The sequence below is a fragment of the Schistocerca cancellata genome, chromosome 7, assembly GCF_023864275.1.
Source record: "Schistocerca cancellata isolate TAMUIC-IGC-003103 chromosome 7, iqSchCanc2.1, whole genome shotgun sequence".
NCBI classification, from domain to species: Eukaryota; Metazoa; Arthropoda; class Insecta; order Orthoptera; family Acrididae; genus Schistocerca; species Schistocerca cancellata.
The window spans coordinates 390,109,510-390,135,942 of NC_064632.1; the positions used below are offsets into that span (position 1 = coordinate 390,109,510).

Genomic DNA, 26,433 nt, shown 5'->3' on the forward strand with positions numbered 1-26,433 from the left:
GACCATTCTGGACGATTTGAGTGAAAGATTTGGCACCCATATCGCCCGACATCAAGACGTTAGTTCGTGCACAAATATCTGCACCAGCAACACTTTCGGAAATGTGGACACCTATAGAGGCAGAATGCCTTAATATTTTGCAGGGGACTTCCAACGACTTGTTAGGTTCATGCCAAGTCGAGTTGCTGCACTCCACTGGGAAAAAGTCTGTGTGATACGATATTACGAGGTGCATTCAAGTTCTAAGGCCTCCGTTTTTTTTTTCTCCGGACTGGAAAGAGATAGAAACATGCGCATTGTTTTAAAATGAGGCCGCGTTCATTGTCAATACGTCCCAGAGATGGCAGCACCGTATGGCAGATGGAATTTTACCGCCAGCGGCGAGAATGAGAACTGTTTTAAATACTTAAAATGGCGACGTTTTCCTTACTTGAGCAGCGTGCAATCATTCGTTTTCTGAATTTGTGTGGTGTGAAACCAATTGAAATTCATCGACAGTTGAAGGAGACATGTGGTGATGGAGTTGTGGATGTGTCGAAAGTGCGTTCGTGGGTGCGACAGTTTAATGAAGGCAGAACATCGTGTGACAACAAACCGAAACAACCTCGGGCTCACACAAGCCGGTCTGACGAGACGATCGAGAAAGTGGAGAGAATTGTTTTGGGGGATCGCCGAATGACTGTTGAACAGATCGCCTCCAGAGTTGGCATTTCTGTGGGTTCTGTGCACATAATCCTGCATGACGACCTGAAAATGCGAAAAGTGTCATCCAGGTGGGTGCTACGAATGCTGACGGACGACCACACGGCTGCCCGTGTGACATGTTGCCAAGCAATGTTGACGCGCAACGACAGCACGAATGGGACTATCTTTTCGTCGGTTGTGACAATGGATGAGACGTGGATGCCATTTTTCAATCCAGAAACAAAGCACCAGTCAGCTCAATGGAAGCACACAGATTCACCGCCACCAAAAAAATTTCGGGTAACCGGCAGTGCTGAAAAAATGATGGTGTCCATGTTCTGGGACAGCGAGGGCGTAATCCTTACCCATTGCGTTCCAAAGGGCACTACGGTAACAGGTGCATCCTACGAAAATGTTTTGAAGAACAAATTCCTTCCTGCACTGCAACAAAAACGTCCGGGAAGGGCTGCGCGTGTGCTGTTTCACCGAGACAACGCACCCGCAAATCGAGCTAACGTTACGCAACAGTTTCTTCGTGATAGCAACTTTGAAGTGATTCCTCATACTCCCTACTCACCTGACCTGGCTCCTAGTGACTTTCGGCTTTTTCCAACAATGAAAGACACTCTCCGTGGCCGCACATTCACCAGCTGTGCTGCTATTGCCCCAGCGATTTTCCAGTGGTCAAAACAGACTCCTAAAGAAGCCTTCGCCGCTGCCATGGGATCATGGCGTCAGCGTTGTGAAAAATGTGTACGTCTGCAGGGCGATTACGTCGAGAAGTAACGCCAGTTTCATCGATTTCGGGTGAGTAGTTAATTAGAAAAAAAATCGGAGGCCTTAGAACTTGAATGCACCTCGTAGGAGGTATCTCATTACTTTTTGTCGCCTCAGTGTGTGTTTCCTTCGTTTGTCCCTCTTTCCAAGAGTTATTAAGGAAGCAATTGAAATCAGATTAGCAACTGACACTTCAAATATAGGTGGAGTGTTTCGCTTAAATTCTGCTTGAATCCTGCTCACTCCCAGGGCATACACGAGACGGAGAGAACTAGTGCCACTAGCTCCCCCATTGGTTATTAATTTTTGGTATGGATAACTTCTAACATCGGTCATTTTTGACTGTGTGGTGGCACTAGTCATTTACGGTGTTTTTGTTGTCATTCTGCTTATGTCGTATTGTGGTTCTTGGTTAGGGTAGCCCACATGCCAAAGTTTTCAATTTTCCTGATCAGGGCTCTCTTATTTCATTTGTGCCTTGAAAATGGCGGTGTGTGTCGCATGTCGAAATATCGGAGTTAATAGAAAATGTCGCTTTGCTGCATTCCTATAAGTAGTTAAAAAATTTGAGTACAGAAGGCGTTACTCACAGGTGAGGATGGTGAGCATCATGGTGGTCATCATGTGGTGCATGAGGATGCCGAACAGCAGGTTGTAGTTGTCCAGGACGCGCGCGCCGTCGTCGCCGGCCTCGATGAACAGCACGCCCAGCATGATGCCGGTCAGGATGTTCACCAGCAGCCGCATGTGCGTCAGCGTCTGAAACCAACAACCAGCACTGGTACAGACCCAGCGTTCCCAGAGCTGAACGAAATGATCGTATGGCATTGATGGCCGGGAGTCCCTACCTGAAGAAGTTGTAGGTCTGTTCAGTTGATTCCACATTGGGCGACTTGCGTGTCGATGATGAAATAATGGTGAGGGCAACACATCACTCAGTACCCTACCGGAGAAAATCTCCGACACGGTCGGGAATCTATCCCGGGCCCACTGCGTCGCAGTTAAACTCGCTGACCACTCAGCTAAGGAGGTGGACATTCTAGAGTTGTTTTCCCCCTACAAAGTGACCTCAACGATGCAGTAATGTTCATATCAGCCAGTTACTGGCAGGGGGCATCAGTGAACATATTGCTCTTGAAGAGTAATGTCTCGTTCATTTAAATGCTTACGTCGATTCTTTAAGAGCTAAACTGTTATCGATTTATCAGTAACTTTTGATAACTCGTAATCAATTTAAAAGAGTTTTTGAAGACTTCAGATCAAATAATGCAGAAAGATTTCTAAAATCAGTGGCAGTGGGATCAAAACGACTATCCACGTTTGTGTGTGGAATGTATGAGTTTCCAGTATACTATCTGACTTTCGGAAAAACATCATCCACGCAGTTCTGAAGCCTGCAAGAGCCGACAAGTGGGAGAATTATCGCACAATCAGCTTACCAGCTCATACATTCAAGCTGCAAAAAAAGAACGATACACAGAAGAATGAAAAATAAAACTGGGGTTCTGTTACATGACGATCAGTTTGGCTTCAGGAAAAGTGAAGGAACCGGAGAGGCAGTTCTGACGCTTCGTTTGATAATGCAAGCAAGACTACAGAAAAATCATAACATCAGAATACCATTTGCTGACCTGGAGAAAGCGTTCAGCAATGTACAGTGGTGCAAGATGTCCGAAATCTGAGAAAAATAGGCTCATGCTGTAGGGAAACACAGGTTATGTGCAACATATGCAGGAGCCAAGAGGGGACAATAAGAGTGGAAGACCAAGAACGAAGCTCTCGCATTAAAGAGGTTGGAAGACAGGGATGTAGTCTTTCCCTTTAGTGTTCAGTCTCCACATAGAATAAGCAATGAAGGAAATAAAACAAAGATTTAAGGTGAAAGGATACCAATGATTATGTACGCTGATGACATTGCTATCTTCAGTGACAGTGAAGAAGAATTACGGGATCTACTGAATGGAAATGAAGAGCCTAATGCGTACAAAATATACTCTCAGAGTGAATCTAAGAAAGACGAAAATAATGAGAAGTTGCAGAAATGAGAACAACGATAAACTTAACATCACAATTGCTGATCAGGAAGTAGATGAAGTTAACGAATTGTGCTAAGTAGGCAGCAAAGTAACCCATGGCGTACGGACCATGGAGGACTTAAAAAAGAGACTAGCACTGGTAAAAAAGGCATTCCTGGCCAAAAGAAGACTACTAGCAGCAAACATAGCCTTAATATGAGGAAGAAACTTCTGAGAATGTACGTTTCGAGCTCAGAATTCTATGGTACTGACATATGAACTGCGGTAAAACCGAACTGAAGAAAATCGAAGTATTTGAGATATAGTGCTACGAACGAAAGTTAAAAATTAGGTGGACTATAAGATAAGGAATGAAGACGTTCTTAGGAGAATCGTAGAAGAAAGGAACAAATGGAAAACACTGGCAAGAAGAAGGGACAGGATGGTACGACATCTGTTGAAAATTAGGGAATGACTTCCACGGTACTGTAGGGAGCTGTAGAGGATAAAAGCTGCAGAGGATGACAGAGATTGGAATATATACAGCAAACAACTGAGGATTGAGGTTGCAAGTGCTACTCTGACAGTGACTTGAATAGTTTTGCATAGAAGAGCGTTTGTGGCGGGACTCATCAAACCAGTGACGAGACAAGGATAGCGATGACTCAAGAAATGCCCTGCTTTTTATGTGAGTGGGGCAACCGGGGAAAGGAACGGCACTGGAATGTAAATGTTTAGCCCCACTGGACTCATTTAACGCCTGAAAAAAAGATTTTGGTTCCATTATCACATACCAAACTGAGGTTAATGATGTTTTACAAGATGGATGCTGTACAAGTACCTTTCTATGATATCAGCCAGGAAATCGTGAAAGTTGTAGTTTGTTTGGTCCTCAGACTAAGAAATTTTTGAGTGTTCACTAATTCGAGAATACAATGAATCTTAGAGAACAAAATGCATTGACGATCTTTGGGACACCTACTGGAAACCCTCTACGGAATAAAAACGATTCAAGTTACAATAACGTGATTCAAATCGAATAAGAAAATTTCAAGATATTTTGTTGTAAAGTGAGTATAAAAGTGCGCGTCCTACACTCTGATATTAACTACTTATCTGAAAATCTGGGACGTTATGGAGCAAGCAGATTTTTTTCCACTAGGTCATTAAGGAGCTGTAAAACAGGCATCAACGCAGACGATATGAAAGCGTGGTGGCCGATTATTGCTGAATGTAAAAGAGGGACAGTAGAGATGACGGTCCTGCGAGGAAATCAAGAGAGAGGAAGTCTGAAAATTAAATGCATAAGAGTACTCATAATCTCGCATAGACTTTTGTAACATATGTAATGTATGCCAAAAATGTTAAACGGTAATTACAAAATATGATCTTCATTGAAATTTTGTTTACAATTGTGCTTTATTATGAGATCATATTTTGTGAAAAATCTCGACTTGATAGAACAAAATGAAAGTAATTTTCAGGATCAGCATTACAAATTTATTATTTTAGAGGAATCACCCGAGAAAACTTTAAAAATGCAGGCTTGTTTTGTTTATGAGCTACTCAAAATGAGTAATCTCTCGGAACAGATTTAGTCATTAAACAGTTAACGTCAGAATTAGACTGAAGTGGACTTTATCGTTAAACGATACAATCACACCGATTATACTCGATATACAAGAGTCGGGCACAATACGAGGGCTAACCGGAAGTAACTTTCGTTTTCATGTAGCAGAGGGAAGAGGACAATTAACACACTGACCTACGCAGTGGGAAACCTTAGAGCTAAGATAGCGAGGAAGGCCACACTGATTCCAGTTCGCCTATAAAAGCCGCTCAGATTGAAAGTCCATCCAAATGTGGACGCTTCCATAATACGGATTTGTTGGGCAAAAAATGTCAAAGGTATAGGACATTCATACTGAAATTTATGCTGTGTAAGGACAGAATGTATCGAGTGAAGACGTTCTTCATAATGGAGTCGTGGGTATAAGACATACCAAATGTCGTAAAATTTTGCGATCTGAGTATTTTGCATGACATTGTGAAGAAACGGTCTGGGTGATACAATTTGTCCGCTCATGGGGTTCCAAAGCTGCGGTGACGGGAAATTCAAAATCTGCCCAGCAAATACAGTAATCATTGGTTCAATGAAATGAGACGCTTGTCAACATCCACCCTTAAGTCCATTCTTGGTGCCAAGTAATATCCACGTCTTCGTTCACGTGAGGAAGTTACAAGGCTCCTAACGGTTTAACTGGAACGCAAATAAGAAAAAAGATTGGGCCAGCGCATTTGGCTACAAATGCTTAGGTAGTGGAACAATTCAAGGATCTAAAGGAATTTTGGACCACGCAATCTCTTTCCTAGATTTTGCATGATTTAATTACCATGTCTTCTCAAATATAAAGAAATTTGTGGCAGCAAAACGTTTTGAGTCTAATAAAGAACTACTGCTAGCCACATTATTTATATTTTGCAAAACTTTCTGAGTGGTACGTCAGGGATAGAATCTATCCATCGGAAAATGGACACAGGTTATTTGCCCAAAAGGTGACCAGTTGAAAAAATGAGTGCATTATTGACCCAGATAATGCAATATTTCGTTTCCTGGCCAAAATTTTTTGACCTAGTCCTCACAGGTCTGTCATCGACATAAATGAATTCTTTTGAAAATTTATGAGTTATTAACAATAAATTATCTCAGGGAATACATGTTTCTGTGGCTGTAGTTAGTAAGAATAACCTCTCATTGGGTGACACAAGACAATTGTTGAAGAGCACCTCGTACTGCAATAGTACCGTGTCTTCCACGTTGAAACTGAAAAAATTGAGTGTATTTTATGTGCCAGGAGGAAATATAAGATCTTTGAGTAAGAGTGTGATGAAACGGGAAACACTGTTGACTTTGGACGAAGGCGAGTACGTGCACATAGAGTGTGACACTTGGTTGGTGGACACAGAAGGAGGTAAAATGCGTACTTGTAATTTCAGAATTCGGAAATTTTTATTAAAAATCCTACATTTCAACTGTTCGTCGAATAGTTGGTTGTACCAAGAGTAGTAGTTTCTGCCAAACTGCAGTAAGTGAAGGGAGATATCTGAGTTGCAAGTTAAAAAGCTTAAATCAATAGTATTTAAACTGTTGTTGCAGAAATTTCACTCGCTTTAGAGCAATAATATCAAACGTCCCCGGCTAATATTACTGGTGTGACGTTTTGTATTCTCACAATGGTCTTACGAGAGTAAAGGTAAACCATGACTAAACGGTACCTGCAATTGGTTTCACTGTAAAGACTGTAATAAAAAAATAATGTTTAAAGTAACTCTCAGCTGTTAAGTTTATTTCAGTAACTTAGTGCTGTTGGTTATAATACAGTTAAACAACAATCAAGATATGGGCTACAGGATCCAACCATCTCGCGCTAATTTCTGCTGCTCATGAGCTATAAGTCTCACTACATCAACGAGTCTTCCAGGGAGAATGTCACGACCACAAACGTAAATTGCGTAAATGGGCAAAATGTTTTGAAGAGCTATGAAGTGAACGCCTAACCAGAGTATTATATTAAAATTGTAGTACTCTGCGTTTACCGAAGCTGAGAACACTTACCTGATCTCGTTTCACCTTGATAAAACCTCGTCGTAGCAGCACCTTCAGTTGATTCAACTGCGAAGTCTCCTGGAGATTTCGGGAGACCTTCTGGAAGCCGAGAGATTTCGATCTCGCTGTGGAAATCAAAGAGCAACATTTTGAGAATCAATGTATCACTGTTTTGCTTTCTATCTTATTACTTAAAGATGTTTAAAAATAAAGATAAACGCCTGGTGAGGAGAGTTTAATTATCAGAATGTTATCCGAAGATAATGCAGAAGAAAATGGAAAATTGTGTTTACTTCTTTCTTGAAAATCGGACAGTGAGTTATACAAAGCCTGTTTAGTTGCGCAAGGCATATGATTTTACGGTTTGAGCATCCGTAGCTCACGTATACAGTAGCAATATTTAATTAAAAGAATTATTAAAATATTCTAAAAATATTTTGGTAGCTGCATTAGCTGTTAGTAGTTGCCTTATTGCTGGATCATACACAGCCGATTTCACGATGATTTTATCGCAACATCAGGTGTATACATATAACTAATTTAACAACGATTCGTTAAAAATACACGGTCTACCAACCTTTGGATGGCATTCGAATTACCAGAGCCGCCTAAATTGGATGGTTACAGGATGAAACATAAAAAATTGTAGTGGGTAGCAGGTGCAGGCAATGCACATGTGCACTGGGAGCCGTGGGTATGGACCAGATATGAAAAACCAACAAATGCTCGCGAAAGCCACATGGTCGAGTCGTGACTATGCCTGAAGTAGGAAGGCAAGGCCACCAAATAGTCCAGGTGACGTAGTGTTAATGAAACATTTTTGATGTTTAATTTTACAACCATGCAATTTAGGCGGTTCTGGCAATTCGAACGCCATCCGAACGTTGGGAGACCGTGTATTCTTAACGAAACATTGTTAAATTGGTTGTACACCAGAGGGTGCGATAAAATCACTGCGAAACCGGTTGTGTATGATACTGTAATAAAGGATTTGCTAACAGCTAACGCAGCTACCAAAAGTTTTTAGAAGATTTTAAGATTTACTCAAAAAGTGTTTTAAAATATCAGCCAATGAGGTTTTCAAATGAACTGAACGAAGGCAGTAGGTACCTCATTCATTTTACAATCTCGACAAGAAAGGTATACCCTGTAGCAGCAGGTAAAGAAATTAAGCAAATTAAAAACATTTACAACACACAGAAGGATATTTTCTAATTTTTGTGAGTGTAACCCACCGCGGTAGTCCTACCGAGGAAAGGGACCCATAGTTAAACGTGGGATCCGAATAATGTGTTGTTTCTGGTGAAAATTCGCATAACTGAGAGGCGAAAGCTAGGTTAAAGACATACTCAGATATATCATCGTCCGAACGGGATTCGAGTGCACTTTACCACAAGACCACCAAACTGGCCCTCTTCACAACAAAGAATATACACAGAGACATTTGATAGAGAGTTGACACATGAAAATGGGATATACGCCCAAACAGTGAGCATGAAATAAATAAATAGAGTAAAAGACCAAATGAAACATTTGCTGTTTCTGAAATATTATATGGCTGCAATTAGCGCACACAAAATAGTAAATACTGAAGAAAGCTACCAATTTTAGTGGCCAGAGATCAGTTCTCGTCGTTGAGATATCTGGGCGTAGTGCGAAAAAACTCGCTACTTTTACACGTCCCTGAGAAAAAGGGGTCTTAACAATTGGACAGACAGACAGACGGACAACAAAGTTCATAAATTTGGACAATATGGGCCACAGGAATAACAGCGATCTGGTGATGCAACTGGGTTAAAAGAATTGTGTTGCCGCATGAGCATCCGACGAGCCACCAGCAGCAACCAGATGGTGCTCATTTTCTGAAGATGACTTCTACATGAAGTCGAAATAGGTCATTAATAAGATACTATTGCGTTCCAGGCTATTGTTTTAACCCAGGAAAGAGATCCAATAAGAATTCCGATTGAGGTATGGAACCCTAAAAATAGAAAGAAAGAGGAAAGGCTGCAATTTAGGCTGTGCTGTAGACGTCAATCACAAACGCTTTCAATAAGAAATCACTCGTTTCACCGATACCGGCTTCAGGTCACTGAAAAAACAACACTATGGAGTGAAGTGCTGCATACGTCTTATAATCTGCAAGCGGCTGATATCGGCCAAAACCGATAGTTTCTTATTAAAATCACGTGCGTCTGCGCCTGAAAACTGTTAAAAATTTGTTTACCTGTTTGCTATCAGCTTCAGGTACTTATCTGCGTACTATCGTTTTGGAGGACAGACACGATATCAATCAGGTGCATAACTTGGAAGGAATAGAGGCTACAAACTAAACTGCGAAATCTTGGATACCAATAAAATGGTTTTCGATGTCACATTGTCACAGACGGCAGGAAACAGCTAAAAATTGGATGACCAATGTAGCGAAGTAAACAATTTTAGAAGTGTTTTCGTACCTATTACATAATCTGTTCTCTCAAGTTGTTTACAAGCATGCTATCGTCTTTGACGGCCTTGGTATTAGATGCTGACTTCATAAGAAATATCAGGAGAGTGCAACTTTCACAATTTTTTTCCATTCTTAAATATAAGCGTGTTCTACAAAGCAATGACGAATTGATCCATTAATATCAAGTTAACATTTTAAACTCTAGGATAGAACTCCCTGGCTTTCACTTAGTAAAAGTGCAAGCTCTAAAGTCTGTTTGGAGTTCCAATCTAGAGACCGTCGTTTCACGGAGAGTAAGTGTTCCGTATAAGGAGAAAGTAACTGGAATTGGTACGTCTGAGTTGCTATGTGAGATGTCCAAGGATAACCAGTTCACAATAGAATTTTCTGGAAAAGCCAAGCGTTCAATTTGAAGCTTTGGTCACACACCCACACAGATCGAATTTGTATCAAATAACAGTATATATTCTACATATCAGAAGATATATAATTAAAAGTGCCCCACCAAGTTTTTCTCTGTATATGTGAAGTCTAATTTCACGAACTACTGTAGGGATTTTGGTACGATTTTCAGTAACAGACTGACTGGTTCACTAGGAGGGTTTGTGTGTTTAAATTTATTGCCTCTATTCCAAATTAGTCATCCAGATTTAGCTACCTAGTGATAGCCGGGCGATGCCGGGGTGGGTCGTTAGTGAGCAATGCATTTGAAATAACCGACAGGAAGCAATGGTTAAGTCAAATTCTCTTGTACAGTCTTCCTGCGAACACGATGGAGAAGCTTAAGTCGAGTTTGGACTATACGGTGAGGAACCTGTAGCAAATTAAAGCTTTCAGTCTGTTTGTGACGTGTGACACCAATGGCATCCGGAGAAGTGCAGGCTACAGCCGTCAGGTTGATAATGTAATATTTCTCTTTCGGAAGGCTTTCGGTAGAGATCAGCACTCTCGCACTGAGAACAATATATGAGCTTGCGATATATCTGACCAGCTTTTTGTCTGCATTCCGGACTTGATAGGAGAGAACACGTCGTTCTTAACGGGGCAAAGTCATCGGATGTAAAAATGACTTCGGGCGACCAGCGAGGGAGTGTTACAGTGTCTTTATAGTTCAAGATAGCAATCAGTGATCTGGTGGATAACGTCTGACGCTCTGTGAGGCTTTTTTCGAACAGTGTTGTTGCTTATAGAGACGTTGAGACACAAGAAACTATAGTGAAATGGAGGGTGAAGTTCCGAGGATCGACAATTGGTGCAGGTATAATCAGCTGATACTCAAGATCAATAAATGTAATTTATTATACGCGAGTAAGCGGAAAGACCCGTTATTTTGCGATTGAAGGATCAATAATTAAAGGCCAGAAACTGTAACAACAGTTAAACAACCAACATGCGTCTGAAAGTGCAATGGGTACGTAAAACTAGATGTAGTTCAAATGGCTCTGAGCACTATGGGACTTAAGAGCTGAGGCCGTCAGTCCCCTAGAACTTAGAACTACTTAAACCTAACTAACCTAAGGACATCACACACATCCATGCCCGAGGCAGGATTCGAACCTGCGACCGTAGGAGCCATGTTGTTCCAGACTGAAGCGCCTAGAACCGCTCGGCCACACCCGCCGGCTAGATGTAGCTGAAGCAGGTTCCATGAAGGGACACATTGGAATAACAGAGAGGTAATTCACCCATCGTAGAGACAGCTTACCAAATCCTCGTTCAACCGGTCCTTGAGTACTGCTCGTCAGTCTTTGACTCATACCACGTAGGACTTATGGAGAAAAATGAAACGATCCAAAGAAGAGTATCACGTTTCGTCACATGTTTGTCTGATAAGTGCAGGAGTGTCAAAGGAGACGCTTATCAAATTCCAGCAGCAGACATTAAAAGAGAGGCGTCGTGCATCAAGGTGACGTCTACTGATAAAATTTCGAGAATGTATATTCCAAGAGCTTTGGAAGACTTGAGATCAAATAAGGCAGAAGGGATGGGTAACGTTCCACCAAAATTTCTAAACTCATTGGGGGAAGGTGGCAACAAAACGATTATTCATGTTGATGTATAGAATGTATGAGACACCATATGACTTCCGGAGAAACGTCATTCACGCAACAGTGGACACGTGCGAGAATTATCGCACCAACAGCTGATGCATCCAATTTTCTGACAAGAATAATATACGAGAGGATGGAAAAGAAAATTGAGGCTTTGTTAGATGACGATCAGTTTGTGTTTAGGAAAGGTAAAGGCTCCAGACGGGCAGTTCTGACGTTGTGTTTGATAATGAAATAAAGACTAAAGTAGATGAAGTTAAGGAATTCTGCTACTTAGAAAAATAACCCATGACGGGCGGAGTAAGGAGGACATAAAAAACAGGGTAGCACTGGCAAAAAGGGCGGTCCTGACCAAGAGGAATCTACTAGCACCAAACGTAGGCCTTAATTTGAGGAAGACATTTCTGAGAATGTACATTTGGAACAAAGCACTGTGTATGGTAGTGAAACGGGGACAGTGGGAAAACCGAAACTGAAGAGAATCGAATCATTTGAGATGTGATGCTATAGATGATTGTTGAAAATTAGGTGGACTGGTAAGGTATGGAATGAGGAGGTTATCTGAAGAATCGACAGGGAAAGGGATATTTGGAAAACATTGACAAGAAGAAGGAACAGGACGGTACGACATCTGTTAGGACATCAGGGAATGGTTCAAATGGATCTGAGCACTATGGGGCTTAACATCTGAGGTCATCAGTCCCCTAGAATTTAGAACTACTTAAACCTAACTAAGGACATCACACACATCGATGCCCGAGGTGGAATTCGAACCTGCGACCGTAGCAGTCGCGCGGTTCCGGACTGAAGCGCCTAGAACCGCTCGGCCACCGCGGCCGGCCATCAGGGAATAACTTCCATGTACTAGAGAGAGATTTAGAGGATAAAAGCTGTAGAGGAAGACAGAGACTGGAATACACTCAGTAAATAATCGAGGACATAGACTGCAAGTGCTACTCTGAGGTGAAGAGGTTGCCACAGGAGAGGAAATGAGGAATTCGTGGCGGGTCGCATCAGACAACTCAGAAGACAGACGACTCAGAAAAAAAGAAAAAAAAGCTTTCCAATGAGAGTCAAGTAACATATTACTACCAAACACATCTAACAACGTTTATAGACAGTTTTTCTTCCCGAGTTTGCGAATGATACAGCCATAGGGGGCGGGGTAAGTACAAGAAGCGAAAATCTCATTTAAGAATCTTTGGAAGGGGACTCCCAGGCCGGTATTCGTCTTAAGACCAAGAAAGCCTCCAAGAAATCCATAATCTGCCTCGGGGATTGGGACTATTTTTATTTATTTCAGGGCAGTCAATTGTTTTGATTGTCAGAAAAAATTTAAGTTACGTGCATGCATTTTTATATACATGTGTGTGTATGTGCAATCATCTATTTGTCACTTTTTTATTTTTGCTCTTTCTATTCGTTGCCCCAAGGGGCAGAGCGAACTGTTTTACCTCAGAATAGCTGTTATTCATAAAGGTTCATTCAATAAATCGCCCGCAGCTCGTGGTCTTGCAATAGCGGTCTCGCTTCCCGCGCACGGGGTCCCGGGTTCGATTCCCGGCGGGGTCAGGGAATTTTCCTGCCTCGAGATGACTGGGTGTTGTTGTGTCGTCTTCATCATCATCATTCATCCCCATTACGGTCGGAGGAAGGCAATGGCAAACCACCTCCGCTAGGACCTTGCCCAGTATGGCGGTGCGGGTCTCCTGCATCGTCCCCTTCGCTACTCAGAGTATGGGACCTCATCATCATCATTCAATAAAACTGCTTCAGTACTAACAATCTACAGTAAGAGACAGGCAGGCTTTATGCTGTAGTTCCTCAGAAAACTGTTTTCATCATTAAATAATAGGTAAAGTTATCAAGATTTCAGTAATTTAGTCGGTGAAGCGTAACAGAGCCACGGAAGAACGATGTTGTACCTCAGTCCGTATACTTACACCTGCGCGGTGGTTTCTGGTAGGCCAAGGCCTCGGGTTCCGCAAACCACTGCAGAGTGCGGCCGTTCTCGGTGCCTTCCACCAACCTGTCGATTTTGTCCTCGCCGTAGTCACCGCACGCCAGTTCGATCACTGCAACACACACAACAGTAACCCTATAGTCATAGCAGCACAGGTGATCCAGCCATTCACCTTACTGTAAGATAATTATGCGTAATCGTTTAGGTACTGTATTGATCGTTCTTGGTTTTTAGGAAAGCTTTCGACGCTGTTGACACGTTACTTGCGAAAATTAAGGAAAGCTCTGTTAAAGGTGTACAACAGCATACGGCACACGTGACATTTAGCGCTCCTCGGAGACAACTACGAGGACCACATTTATTTTTTCTGTATACAAACAAAATATTTTTATCACGCACTCACTGTAATTACTATGTTTGTACACGATCTATAGTTGTATCCGGTCAGTCTAGCATTTCTAAATGTATTTAATAACAGTCTGTTTACAGCAGATCAAACAAATTTTATCTTAAGCCAAACCCACCCAAACTGCACTAAAGCATCATAAATACTCAAAGATTTCTATCATGTTTATGCTCCGCCCTTCCACTCATATTTTTATATCAGGGATACTCAAAAATGTTTTACCTAAGAGTGCATTCTAAAATATCATACAGCCAGCGAGCACCATTTATTTTTTGAAGCTAAATTTCTAGGTGGACACAAGCAATAATATAATAATATTTAAAATATTTAATACTTAACCATAATTTTACTATCTAAACATTCTTATGTAGAGTACGTAATTGTTTCATGCTACATACAGTAGCTAAGATGGTACAAAAATCCATTATAAGAAACTCAAATCTCAAAAGTCAGTGAGTTTTTTGGCACTGCATTTCGCTGGTCATTGCTTCGTAATTAGGAGATTGTGAAGTATCCCCGCCCGTAAGCCAGCATCAATAAGTTCATCAGTATGTTTGATACGTCTGACACGTGAATCAGAAAAAGACGTTACATGCTGCTCTTTTCAAGAACGAAAATTTGTTTCTGTTTTGTTTACTATATTCCAGAAGTGTTTCTTCTTCACTCTAAGTTCGGCTCACTGCAACAGAAAAGTCTTGTTTCTATAACTCAGTATTGACGCTTCTCAAGAAACCCTCCGTTGAGTATGGGAACGCAACTATTATAACAGGTTGTGCGTTAGATATTGGCATATTCCATACCATCACTTTTTTACTTAACCAAATTTAAGTATAAAATTTTATGGTGGTACGTTGTTGTTGTTGTTCTTGTAGTCTTCAGTCCGAAGACTGGTTTGACGCAGCTCTCCATGTTAGTCTATCCTGACGGAAGCGTCTTCATCTCTCCATAAGTACTACTACCTACATCTATTTGAACATGCTCTCGGTATTCAAGCGCTGGTCTCTCTCTACAATTTTTACCGCCAAACTTTCTTCCATTTCCAAACTGGCGATCCCTTTATGATTCACAATGGCCCTATCAACCGATACCTTCTTTTAATCCACAAGTATCTTTTTTCCTCGGATCGATTCAGTACCTCCTCGTTAGTTATCTGATCTACCCCTAAAATTTCAACAGTATTCTGTAAAACCACATTTCGGAAGATTCTTTCTTAACTACTTATCGTCCACGTTTAACTTTCGTACATGCCTACAATATATACCAATACCGTCAGAGAAGACTACTTAGCACTTAAATTTATATTTGATATTAACGAATATTTATTTTTTCGGAAACGTTTATCTTGCTATTGCCAGGCCCCATGATACAATGAAGTGACGAAAGTCATGGCATAACTCCTAATATGCTGTCGGACCTCCTTTTGTTCGTGGTTGTGCAGTAGCATGGACTCGACAAGTCGTTGGAAGTCTCTTGCAGAAATATTCAGCCATGCTAATTTTATTGCCGTCCCTAATTGCGAAAGTGTTGCCGGTGCAGCATCTTTTGCTCGAAATGACTTTTCGATTAATTCCATAAATGTTCGTCGGGATTCATGTCTGGCGACCTGGGTAGCCAAATCATTTGCTCGAATCGTTCAGAATATTCTTCAATTCAATCGCGAACAAGTGTGATCCGGTGACATGGTGCGTTGTCACTCATAAAAATTCCATCGTTGTTTGGGAGCATGAAGTCCATGAAGGGTTACGAATGGTCTTCAGGTTGTCGAACGTGACCATTTCCAATCAATGACAGGTTCGATTTGACCAGAGGACCCAGTCCATTCCATGTAAACACAGCCCACATCTTTGTGGAGCAACCGGTAGCTCGCACGGTGCCTTGTTGACAGCTTGGAGCCATGATTCCGTGGGATTTGCCACACACTCGAATCCTACCATCAGGTCTTACCAACTGAAATCGAAATTCGTCTGACCAGGCCACGGTTTTCCAGCCATCTAGGGTCCAACCGATATGGTCACAAGCCCAGGAAAGGCACTACAGGAGATGTCGTGCTGTTAGCAAAGGAACGCGCGTCGGTCGTCTGCTGCCATAGCCCATTAACGCCAAATTTCGCCGCACTGTCCTGATTGTTCGTTGTACGTCTCACATTGATTTCTGCGGTTATTTCACGCACTGCTGTTTGTCTAGTGGCACTTACAGCTCCACGTAAACGCCACTGCTCTCTGTCGCTAAGCGAAGCCCGTCGGCCACTGGATTGTCCGTGGTGAGAGATAATGCCTGAAATCCGGTACTCTCGACACACTCTTGACACTGTGGGTCTCCTAGTATTGAATTCTGTAACGAGTTCCTAAATCGAATGTCCTATGCGTCTAGCTCCAACTTCCATGCAGCTATCAAAATCTAATTCCCGTCGTGAGGCCATAATCACATCGGAAAAATTTCCACATCAATCATCTGAGCAAAAATGATATGTCTGCCAGTCCCATGAGTTTTGCCACTGTCTGCTTCGGGGATCATCAATTACTTTGCTGCCTAAACAGCAATACTCATATACTACTTTTATTTTTCATTTCCTAATCAAATCCTCTCAGCATCGCCTGATTTAATTCGATTGAATTCTGTTTCCCTCGTTTTAGTTTCGTTGATTTTCATCTTACAATCTCTTTCCAAGACGCTATCCATTCTGTTCGCCTGCTCTTGCAAATCCTTCGCTGTCTCTGACAGATGAAAATGCCATCGACAAACAATAATGTTTTTATTACTTATTCCTTGACTTTAATTCCGTTTCTAGCTTTGTCCTTAGTTTCCTTCACATCTTGCTCTACAGAATAACGTCAGGGATAGATCACAACCCTTTTGCAAAAGACTGCACTACCATTAATTAATTCTAAAAAAGGAAAATATTTGTTATAAATTTAAGAAGCTTTCACGCCACATCCATCTATACGTAATAAATCTGATTTCTGAAATACCATTTTTAAAAATAAGCTGTACACCAGGTGCTGTCGAAGTATTTTCAACATACCTAATTAAAATACCCAAAGGTTAATTGTTCAAAAATGGCTCTGAGCACTATGGGACTTAACATCTATGGTCATTAGTCCCCTAGAACTTAGAACTACTTAAACGTAACTAACCTAAGGACTTCACACAATACCCAGTCATCACGAGGCAGAGAAAATCCCTGACCCCGCCGGGAATCGAACCCGGGAACCCGGGCGTGGGAAGCGAGAACGCTACCGCACGACCACGAGCTGCGGACGGTTAATTGTTATTCTGATTATTCGTTCTCCGAATTTTTTTTAATGTTTTACATTGTAATTTTACGTTTTACATTCGGGTTTCTGTTTTGGTTTTTAGGTTACCTTTTCACATATATGTATTTTGTTACATGTTATTTTGTTTAAGTAAATCATTGTTATGATACAAAATCATTGCAATAATGATAATGTATAAAGAAATGCTTAACACACAACTTTTCTACACTATGCACATAAAACGAACGAAATTTCATCACATAATACGCACAAAGGACAACACAATATAAAACAAAATTCAGCAGGATTTGAAATTATGGCAGCTGACCGTCTGAATATCCTGATCACTACCAGGAATATGTCAGTACGATGGAAAACCTTGCCGTAGAGAATTACGTACTGGTGCCTGCTGTTTGATTATGTTGTTTCGCATGTGGAGATCAAAATCATGATCATTCAGTAGAACTAACCCAAAAATCGTCTTACAGAGTTCTTCCAACATCAAATAACATACGTCCCACGACTCTACCTATCCTGTCGAGCGTTTTGTGATCAACAGATGAACAAGTTCCATGTCCTCAGGTATAATGCTCGAAACGGTTGTTTCACATTTACCACATCAAGAATCTAAAAATAATACAGATTTTTCTACCGCACTGGGCAAGGAAATCTTCTGTTAACTATCTTTTGGCGTTGTCAGACGTTACTATACCAGATTCTGAAGCCGTCTCAAGAACAGATGGGGATTCAAAAAGTGATTCTCCAATTCTCGTTCCAAACTCTCCATTATTTTCTGCAGGTGGCAGGACAATCCGAGGAAACCGTTTTGAGTGTCGTACCTGAGGTCAAGTGGCTTGCTCAACTCGTGAAATCACAAAGCTCGACGACACAGGCTGAGCAATTGGACGTATACGATTTTCGATGTGGGAAGAACTTTGTGAGAAGATTTTTCAGATCTAGTTCTGAATCATTATAATATAGATCTGCACTTGAGAAACAATGTAACCAAGGTGCAGTCACTAGTACACAATAAATTATCTTCGCCAAGGTTTTCAGTTTACTGAAATATGCCTGGTAAAAATCAGTATATTTAGAGGATCAACTGCCATTTATAAAATACTGCTGAATTTTGTTTTATGGTCTATTGTCCCTCGTTGTAGTACGTGAAGTAATTTCCTTCATATTGTGTGCATGGTGTCAAAAACTTTATGAATAAGCATATCTTTTACAGATCATAATTACTGTAATGATTTTGTATCGTAATAATGGGTTACTTATTATTATCAACTACACTACTGGCATTAAACATTAAAATTGCTACATCACGAAGACGACGTGCTACAGACGCGAAATTTAACCGACAGGAAGAAGATGCTGTGATATGCAAATGATTAGCTTTTCAGAGCATTCACACAAGGTTGGCGCCGCTGGCGACACCTACAATGTGCTGACATGAGGAAAGTTTCCAACCGATTTCTCATACACAAAAAGCAGTTGACCGGCGTTGCCTGGCGAAACGCGGTTGTGATGCCTCGTGTAAGGAGGAGAAATGCGTACCATCACGTTTCTGAATTTGATAGAGATCGGATGGTAGCCTATCGCGATGGCGGTTTATCGTATCGCGACATTGCTGCTCGCGTTGGTCGAGATCCAATGAATGTTAGCAGAATATGGAATCGGTGGGTTCAGGAGGGTAATACGGAACGCCGAGCTGGGTCCCAACGGCCTCGTGTCACTAGCAGTCGAGATGACAGGCATCTTATCCGCATGGCTGTAACAGATCGTGCAGCCACGTCTAGATCCCTGAGTCAACATATGGGGACGTTTGCAAGACAACAACCATCTGCAAGAACAGTTCTACGACGTTTGCAGCAGCATGGACTATCAGCTCGAATGCACGAATGGGAAAACGTCATTTTTTCGGATGAATCCAGGTTCTGTTTACAGCATCACGATGGTGGCATCCGTGTTTGGCGACATCGCAGTGAACGTACATTGGAATCGTGTATTCGTCATCGCCATACTGGCGTATCACCCGGCGTGATGATATGGGGTGCCATTGGTTACACGCTCGGTCATCTCTTGTTCGCAATGATGACACTTTGAACAGTGTACGTTACATTTCTGGTGTGTTACGACCCGTGGCTCTACCCTTCATTCGATCCCTGCGAAACCCTACATTTCAGCAGGATAATGCACGACCGCATGTTGCAGGTCCTGTACGGGCCTTTCTGGATACAAAAAATGTTTGACTGCTGCCCTGGCCAGCACGTTCTCCAGATCTCTCACTAACTGAAAACGCCTGGTCATTGGCGGCCGAGCAACTGGCTCGTCACAATACGCCAGTCACTACTCTTGATGAACTATGGTATCGTGTTTAAGCTGCATGGGCAGCTGTACCTGTACACGCCGTCCAAGCTCTGTTTGAATCAATGCCCAGGCGTGTCAAGGCCGTTATTACGGCCAGAGGTGGTTGTTCTGGGTACTGATTTCTCAGGATCTATGCACCCAAATTGCGTGAAAATGCAATCACATGTCAGTTCTAGTATAATAGATTTGTCCAATGAATACCCGTTCATCATCTGCATTTCTTCTTGGTGTAGCAATTTTAATGGCCAGTAGTGTAATAAAATACACGTACGTGAATCTGTGAACTAAAAAATAGAAACAAAACAACGTAAAACGTAAAATAACACTTTTAAAAGATTAAACAACAAAAAGTAAAATAAATAATTAAAATAATTATGAACGTTTAGATATTTTAATTAGGTATGTTGAAAATACTCGATAGCACGTTGTTTACTGCTTATTTTCTAACAATGGTATTTCACAAAGCAACGTTATTACATACTGATGGATGTGGCGTGAAAGCAACAAAAAATGGTTCAAATGGCCTAAGCACTATGGGACTTAACATCTGAGGTCATCAGCCCCCTAGAACTTAGAACTACTTAAACCTAACTAACCTAAGGACATCACACACATCCATGCCCGAGGGATGATTCGAATCTGCGACCGTAGCAGCTGCACGGTTCCGGAATGAAGCGCCGAGAACCACTCGGCCACAGAGGCCGGCTTGAAAGCTTCTTTAATTTGTGTTGTAACAAAGGTTTGTATTTTTGTAGCTTAATTAAACGGGGGGCTATATTGTAAAATTTCAAATTATTGCAAAATTTTATTTTACAGTTTTCAAGAACGTTATTTATTTCATTTTAAACTTCTATGTGAAACACATTTTTTATGTATGATGGTTTCGAAGATATTCCTTCTAAACCTAATATTCCAAATTATCTTTCAGGCTGTGTTTTAACCCTGAAAAGTGAAATTGGCCAAAAAGGAAATAAATGCGTACTGCATTGTTTTGACCCCTCTACCTGCGGGCCAAATTCTGACACGACCGCCTACCTACACCTGGGACCCTTCTCTTTTCAGTGGGACCCGCCGGCCGGCGTTTCGCTCGTCGTTGCCAGATCCTGAGGTCAGTCCAGCAGAACTGGCGCCAGGTCGAGGAGAGCGCCGGTCGCCTTATCACTGACGTCACGAGGCGCCGGAAAAATAGCACGCGTTACGAAAGTTCGGACACGGACGTGCGTCACACCAAGCAAATAGCGACCTCGAATATTCTCCCAGATTCCTAATTAATCTGTTTGTCTCGCTATTAATATGCGTTTCATCCGCATAGGTTATCTCGACGGCCAACCGTATACGGAAGTTTTGGGTCATTCGCGGCACATACGTACACGTGGTGGCACCGTCACTCTTTCGGAACACTGCTTCATTTCCAAGGTACGATGCATAAGGTGCTCGTTTTCGCTCGATGACTCAGCCTTCCACCGCCTCCTTAGGCGAGGGGACTCCAGAAAGTAAGTTAAACATTACTACGGCACGCCAAGTAACTTTCATTTACTACAGAATCATGCTTCAAAGCGGAACAGATTAATTTCTAAATACACTTTTTTTAATTTTATTTTTTTTGAGTAATCAATCTTCTGATTGGTTTGTTGCGGACCGCAGTGGATGTCTTACCAGCGCTAACCTCATCTCAGAGTAGCGACTTGCACCCTGCGTCCTCAAATGTTGTTGGGTATTTTAAAATCTCTTCCTTCTACTATAGTTTTTATGCTTTACAGTTCCAGTGCGTACCATGGAGATTATTCTCGACGTCTTTCTTAACACATGTCCTATCATCCTGTCCCTTCTTCTTGTCAGTATTTTCCATATTTTCCTTACTTCGCCGATTCTGCGGAGAACCTCCTTATTCCTTACCTTATCAGTCCGCCTACACTCCTGGAAATGGAAAAAAGAACACATAGACACCGGTGTGTCAGACCCACCATACTTGCTCCGGACACTGCGAGAGGGCTGTACAAGCAATGATCACACGCACGGCACAGCGGACACACCAGGAACCGCGGTGTTGGCCGTCGAATGGCGCTAGCTGCGCAGCATTTGTGCACCGCCGCCGTCAGTGTCAGCCAGTTTGCCGTGGCATACGGAGCTCCATCGCAGTCTTTAACACTGGTAGCATGCCGCGACAGCGTGGACGTGAACCGTATGTGCAGTTGACGGACTTTGAGCGAGGGCGTATAGTGGGCATGCGGGAGGCCGGGTGGACGTACCGCCGAATTGCTCATCGCGTGGGGCGTGAGGTCTCCACAGTACATCGATGTTGTCGCCAGTGGTCGGCGGAAGGTGCACGTGCCCGTCGACCTGGGACCGGACCGCAGCGACGCACGGATGCACGCCAAGACCGTAGGATGCTATGCAGTGCCGTAGGGGACCGCACCGCCACTTCCCAGCAAATTAGGGACACTGTTGCTCCTGGGGTATCGGCGAGGACCATTCGCAACCGTCTCCATGAAGCTGGGCTACGGTCCCGCACACCGTTAGGCCGTCTTCCGCTCACGCCCCAACATCGTGCAGCCCGCCTCCAGTGGTGTCGCGACAGGCGTGAATGGAGGGACGAATGGAGACGTGTCGTCTTCAGCGATGAGAGTCGCTTCTGCCTTGGTGCCAATGATGGTCGTATGCGTGTTTGGCGCCGTGCAGGTGAGCGCCACAATCAGGACTGCATACGACCGAGGCACACAGGGCCAACACCCGGCTTCATGGTGTGGGGAGCGATCTCCTACACTGGCCGTACACCACTGGTGATCGTCGAGGGGACACTGAATAGTGCACGGTACATCCAAACCGTCATCGAACCCATCGTTCTACCATTCCTAGACCGCGCAAGGGAACTTGCTGTTCCAACAGGACAATGCAAGTCCGCATGTATCCCGTGCCACCCAACGTGCTCTAGAAGGTGTAAGTCAACTACCCTGGCCAGCAAGATCACCGGATCTGTCCCCCATGGAGCATGTTTGGGACTGGATGAAGCGTCGTCTCACGCGGTCTGCACGTCCAGCACGAACGCTGGTCCAACTGAGGCGCCAGGTGGAAATGGCATGGCAAGCCGTTCCACAGGACTACATCCAGCATCTCTACGATCGTCTCCATGGGAGAATAGCAGCCTGCATTGCTGCGAAAGGTGGATATACACTGTACTAGTGCCGACATTGTGCATGCTCTGTTGCCTGTGTCTATGTGCCTGTGGTTCTGTCAGTGTGATCATGTGATGTATCTGACCCCAGGAATGTGTCAATAAAGTTTCCCCTTCCTGGGACGATGAATTCACGGTGTTCTTATTTCAATTTCCAGGTGTGTAATTTCCAGCTTTCTTCTGTAGCAACCCATCTCAAATGTTTGGATTCTCCTCTGTTTCGCATTTCCTACAATCCATGTTTCACTACCGTGCAATGCTGTGCTCCACTGGTACAATTTCAGAAACTTTTCCGTAAAGTTAAGGCCTATGTATTTTGGCCAGGAATATCCTGTGCTCTCTTTGCTTCGACTGTCATGTGTTTCTTTCCTTTCAAGGTAGTGGAATTCTATCACTTAACTACTTCGTGGTCAGAAATTTTGATTCAGAATGAGATTTTCACTCTGCAACGGAGTGTGCGCTGATATGAAACTTCTTGGCAGATTAAAACTTTGTGCCCGACCGAGACTCGAACTCAGGACCTTTGCCTTTCGCGGGCAAGTGCTCTACCAACTTTTTTTTTTTTTTTTTTTTTTTACACTTTATCCATCTTTTTTTTTTTTTTTTTTTATACAAACGAAAAGAACAACATCCGCTAGGATTCTTGGAGATTCGAACCCGGGTTCTCCAAGTCGTAGCCAGTTACCTTGGCCGTTTTTTTTTATTTTTTTTATTTTTTTTTATTTTTTTTATTTTTTTTTATTTTTTATTTTTAAATTGTAAATGATGGAAAAAGGCGTCTTTCAGTTACGACAAACAAAATTAGAATGGACATCCATATCAACAACAGAACAAGAGTTCCTTCTAAACTATGAAATAGAATTTTGAAACCAATAGTGTGATGAGAGATAATAAAGAAAGAAAAATGTAACCAAATCCCGCACGCCATTCCATGTGCATGGCCCATCTGCATACAGATTCCATGTTCCAAATTGGTACAACATTTCTCAGCGTGTGGAGCCCCATGAAGGCGATCATCCTCTGCCCGGTACTCCCCAACTGTGAGGGGGGTTATCGAAGACACTGCGCAAATAGTTCGCAAATAGTTGTCGGTATCGGGGTGTACATTCAAGTGTGCTATGACTGTTCTGGAGAAATTGCCAGTAATCAAGCACCATCTTCTCATCATCTTGAAAGAGGTAGTATATGGACATGCCTTTAAACCATGTGAGAGCATGAGTCTTCGCAGGTGGGAAATAAGTATCCTCTGGACAAAGGAGGAGCCGTGGCTCAATTGTGCGAGGCGCGATACGTAGGTAGCAGGCGAGGATCTTCTGCACTAGCAGCCATACCTCTAACGCCGATCCACATGTTAAACGGTGTTCGTCAGTATCCACGAGGTGGCAATGTGGACAAAGGGGGGAATCCGCCATCCCAATAGCGTGCAGCCTTTGTCGTGTTACAACCTTCCCGTTCACCACCTGGTACCACGCGGCTCGTACCCGTGTGGGGAGGAACGACTTCTGGACCGCTCTCCACACTGCAGGCCATAGGGTCGTAGGGCTCTTCCTCTCAATCACATTGCGAGGGGTGGACCTTAGCAGCAGTCTGTAAAAGTCTCTCGCCTTGGGAGTGCGAGTGTTGGGAAGATCTGGGTGCACGTAACTATACTCAAGAATAAATGCCGAGAGGTGCGAGAGTGAGGGTGTAATGTGTGCAACCGTGACAGGTGGCATAAGAGACGCCGGCAGCAATTCCTCTAACAGACGACCCGTAAGGGAAGCATCTTGGTGGGTCCACAATTTCAGCATTGTGCACAAGTATAATGCTGTAGCCCTCGCTCGTACATTTATAAGTCCCAGTCCGCCATCAAGCGTAGGGAGGGTGAGTGTTTCGTAGCGGACTTTGAGTAGGTGTCCGGCGGTAAGGTAATATCCAAACGCTGCTTGCAGTCTGTGTGCCATCGCTGTCGATATCGGTAGGACCTGGGCCATGTGGATCATCTTAGTCGCCACGTGAAGGTTGAGGTATTCCACACGCTGCAGGAGGTCCGTCCGTCGAAGTAAGTTCCGGCGAACTTCTGTGCGTATTGCCTGTAGTAATCGTGCATAGTTCATGGCAGCCGTGCGGCGCACATCCTGTGTAAATGTTATGCCCAAGAACCGGATCTTGTTAACTAGTGGGAGTGGGGCTAAAGCGTCCTCCTGTAGACCTCTCCCAATGGGCATCGCTGCCGACTTGGCCACATTCATGCGGCTGCCCGCTGCCAAACCATAGCGATTGACCCATTGTATCACCGAGCGTACCTCGTCATCAGATCGGACAAGTAATAGAAGGTCATCAGCATATATTCGGCACTGAAAGGTATGATCCCTCAATGAAATGCCCGAGAGCCTGTTTTTCAACCCTCCGACAAGTGGTTCGAGTGCGATCGCGTAAAGAATCATGGAGAGTGGGCATCCTTGGCGAACTGACCGTCGGATCGGAAAGGGACCCGCAATCCGTCCATTCACCAGTACACGGGATGCAGCTCCACGGAAAAGGCGCTGAAAGATGTCGATAAAGTCAGGCGGGAAGCCCATGCGGGCCATTACGGACAGAAGGAACTTGTGGTGAACTCTGTCGAAGGCGTGGTCGAAATCAATGGAGATCAGAGCAGCTCGAAGGCGACAGGATGTGGCGATGGCTATTAATCCCTGCATTCACTGGTTGCCGTTTGCATGTTGGTCACTCCGCCCTGTGTCGTTTGCTCCATTGAGAGGAGCAGGGGCAGAACCTTCTTTATGCGGCTGGCGAGTAATCGGGCGAAGATTTTATAGTCCGAGTTAAGCATTGTAATGGGCCTGTAGTCCTCGACCGTCCGACCTCTGGAAGGCTTGTGTATCGGTATAAGGAGACCTTCCACGAATGCAGGTGGCACGTGGGAACCAGGGGTCATCAGTTCTTGGTACATGATGATCCATCGGGGCATCATGAGATGGCGGAAAGTACGATAAAACTCGAGCGGCAGTCCGTCTGGCCCGGGAGATTTGTTGCGTGCTCCCTTGTTAAGCGCGTCCTCGATGTCGTCTCGTGTAATTCCACCTAAAAGCGTCGCCGCTGCTGCATTGTCGAGGGTGTGCGACACATGCTGCAGTATGTCGTGATCGTCCGCTTCCTCGTCCTCTGTATTCACCTCGTCGTAAAACCGGCGATAGTGATCTGCGAAGGCTTCTGTAACCGCCGCCTGAGTCGTTACGACCCTACCACCTGGCAATACGAGGTCCGTGATCAGCTGCTGTCGGCGTCGGCGGCTGTCGAGCACGATGTGATGCATAGACGGGTTTTCTCCTTCCACTCGGTCTTGACGTCGCGATCGCACTACGACCCCCTCCAAACGTTTCCTCGTAAGAGACAATATTTTACCTTTAATTCGGCGGCTTTCCACTTGTCGGTTTGGAGATGGTGGTTGGCTGTCGAGTTCGCGAAGCATCGTGTAATAAAAGTCCAATGTGTGACGATGCCAAGCTGCGGTATCTTTTCCGAATTGAGTTAGCACACGCCGAAAAGCTGGTTTTGCACAGTCCACCCACCATGCTAGAGTCGATGGGTATCGAGGAAGACGACGTTCGCAATCCAGCCATGTGTTGGCGATAATCTGACGGCATTCCGGGGCTTGAAGATGTGCCACATTCAGCTTCCAGGGTCCTCGGCTGCGCCATATCCG

At 43.5% G+C, this 26,433-nt stretch overlaps 1 protein-coding gene across 1 annotated transcript in view; it reads right to left on the reverse strand.

The window, feature by feature from the left end:
• The window catches only part of LOC126092144 (ATP-binding cassette subfamily G member 4), a 218,310-nt gene that overhangs the window by 19,355 nt on the left and 172,522 nt on the right, over positions 1–26,433 (reverse strand). The window contains exons 6-8 of the mRNA XM_049907611.1: positions 13,527–13,658; positions 7,093–7,208; positions 2,052–2,220 (exon numbers count right to left, since the gene is read on the reverse strand). Coding sequence (XP_049763568.1) covers positions 2,052–2,220; positions 7,093–7,208; positions 13,527–13,658 — 417 coding nt within the window. The remainder of the gene's footprint in view (positions 1–2,051; positions 2,221–7,092; positions 7,209–13,526; positions 13,659–26,433) is intronic.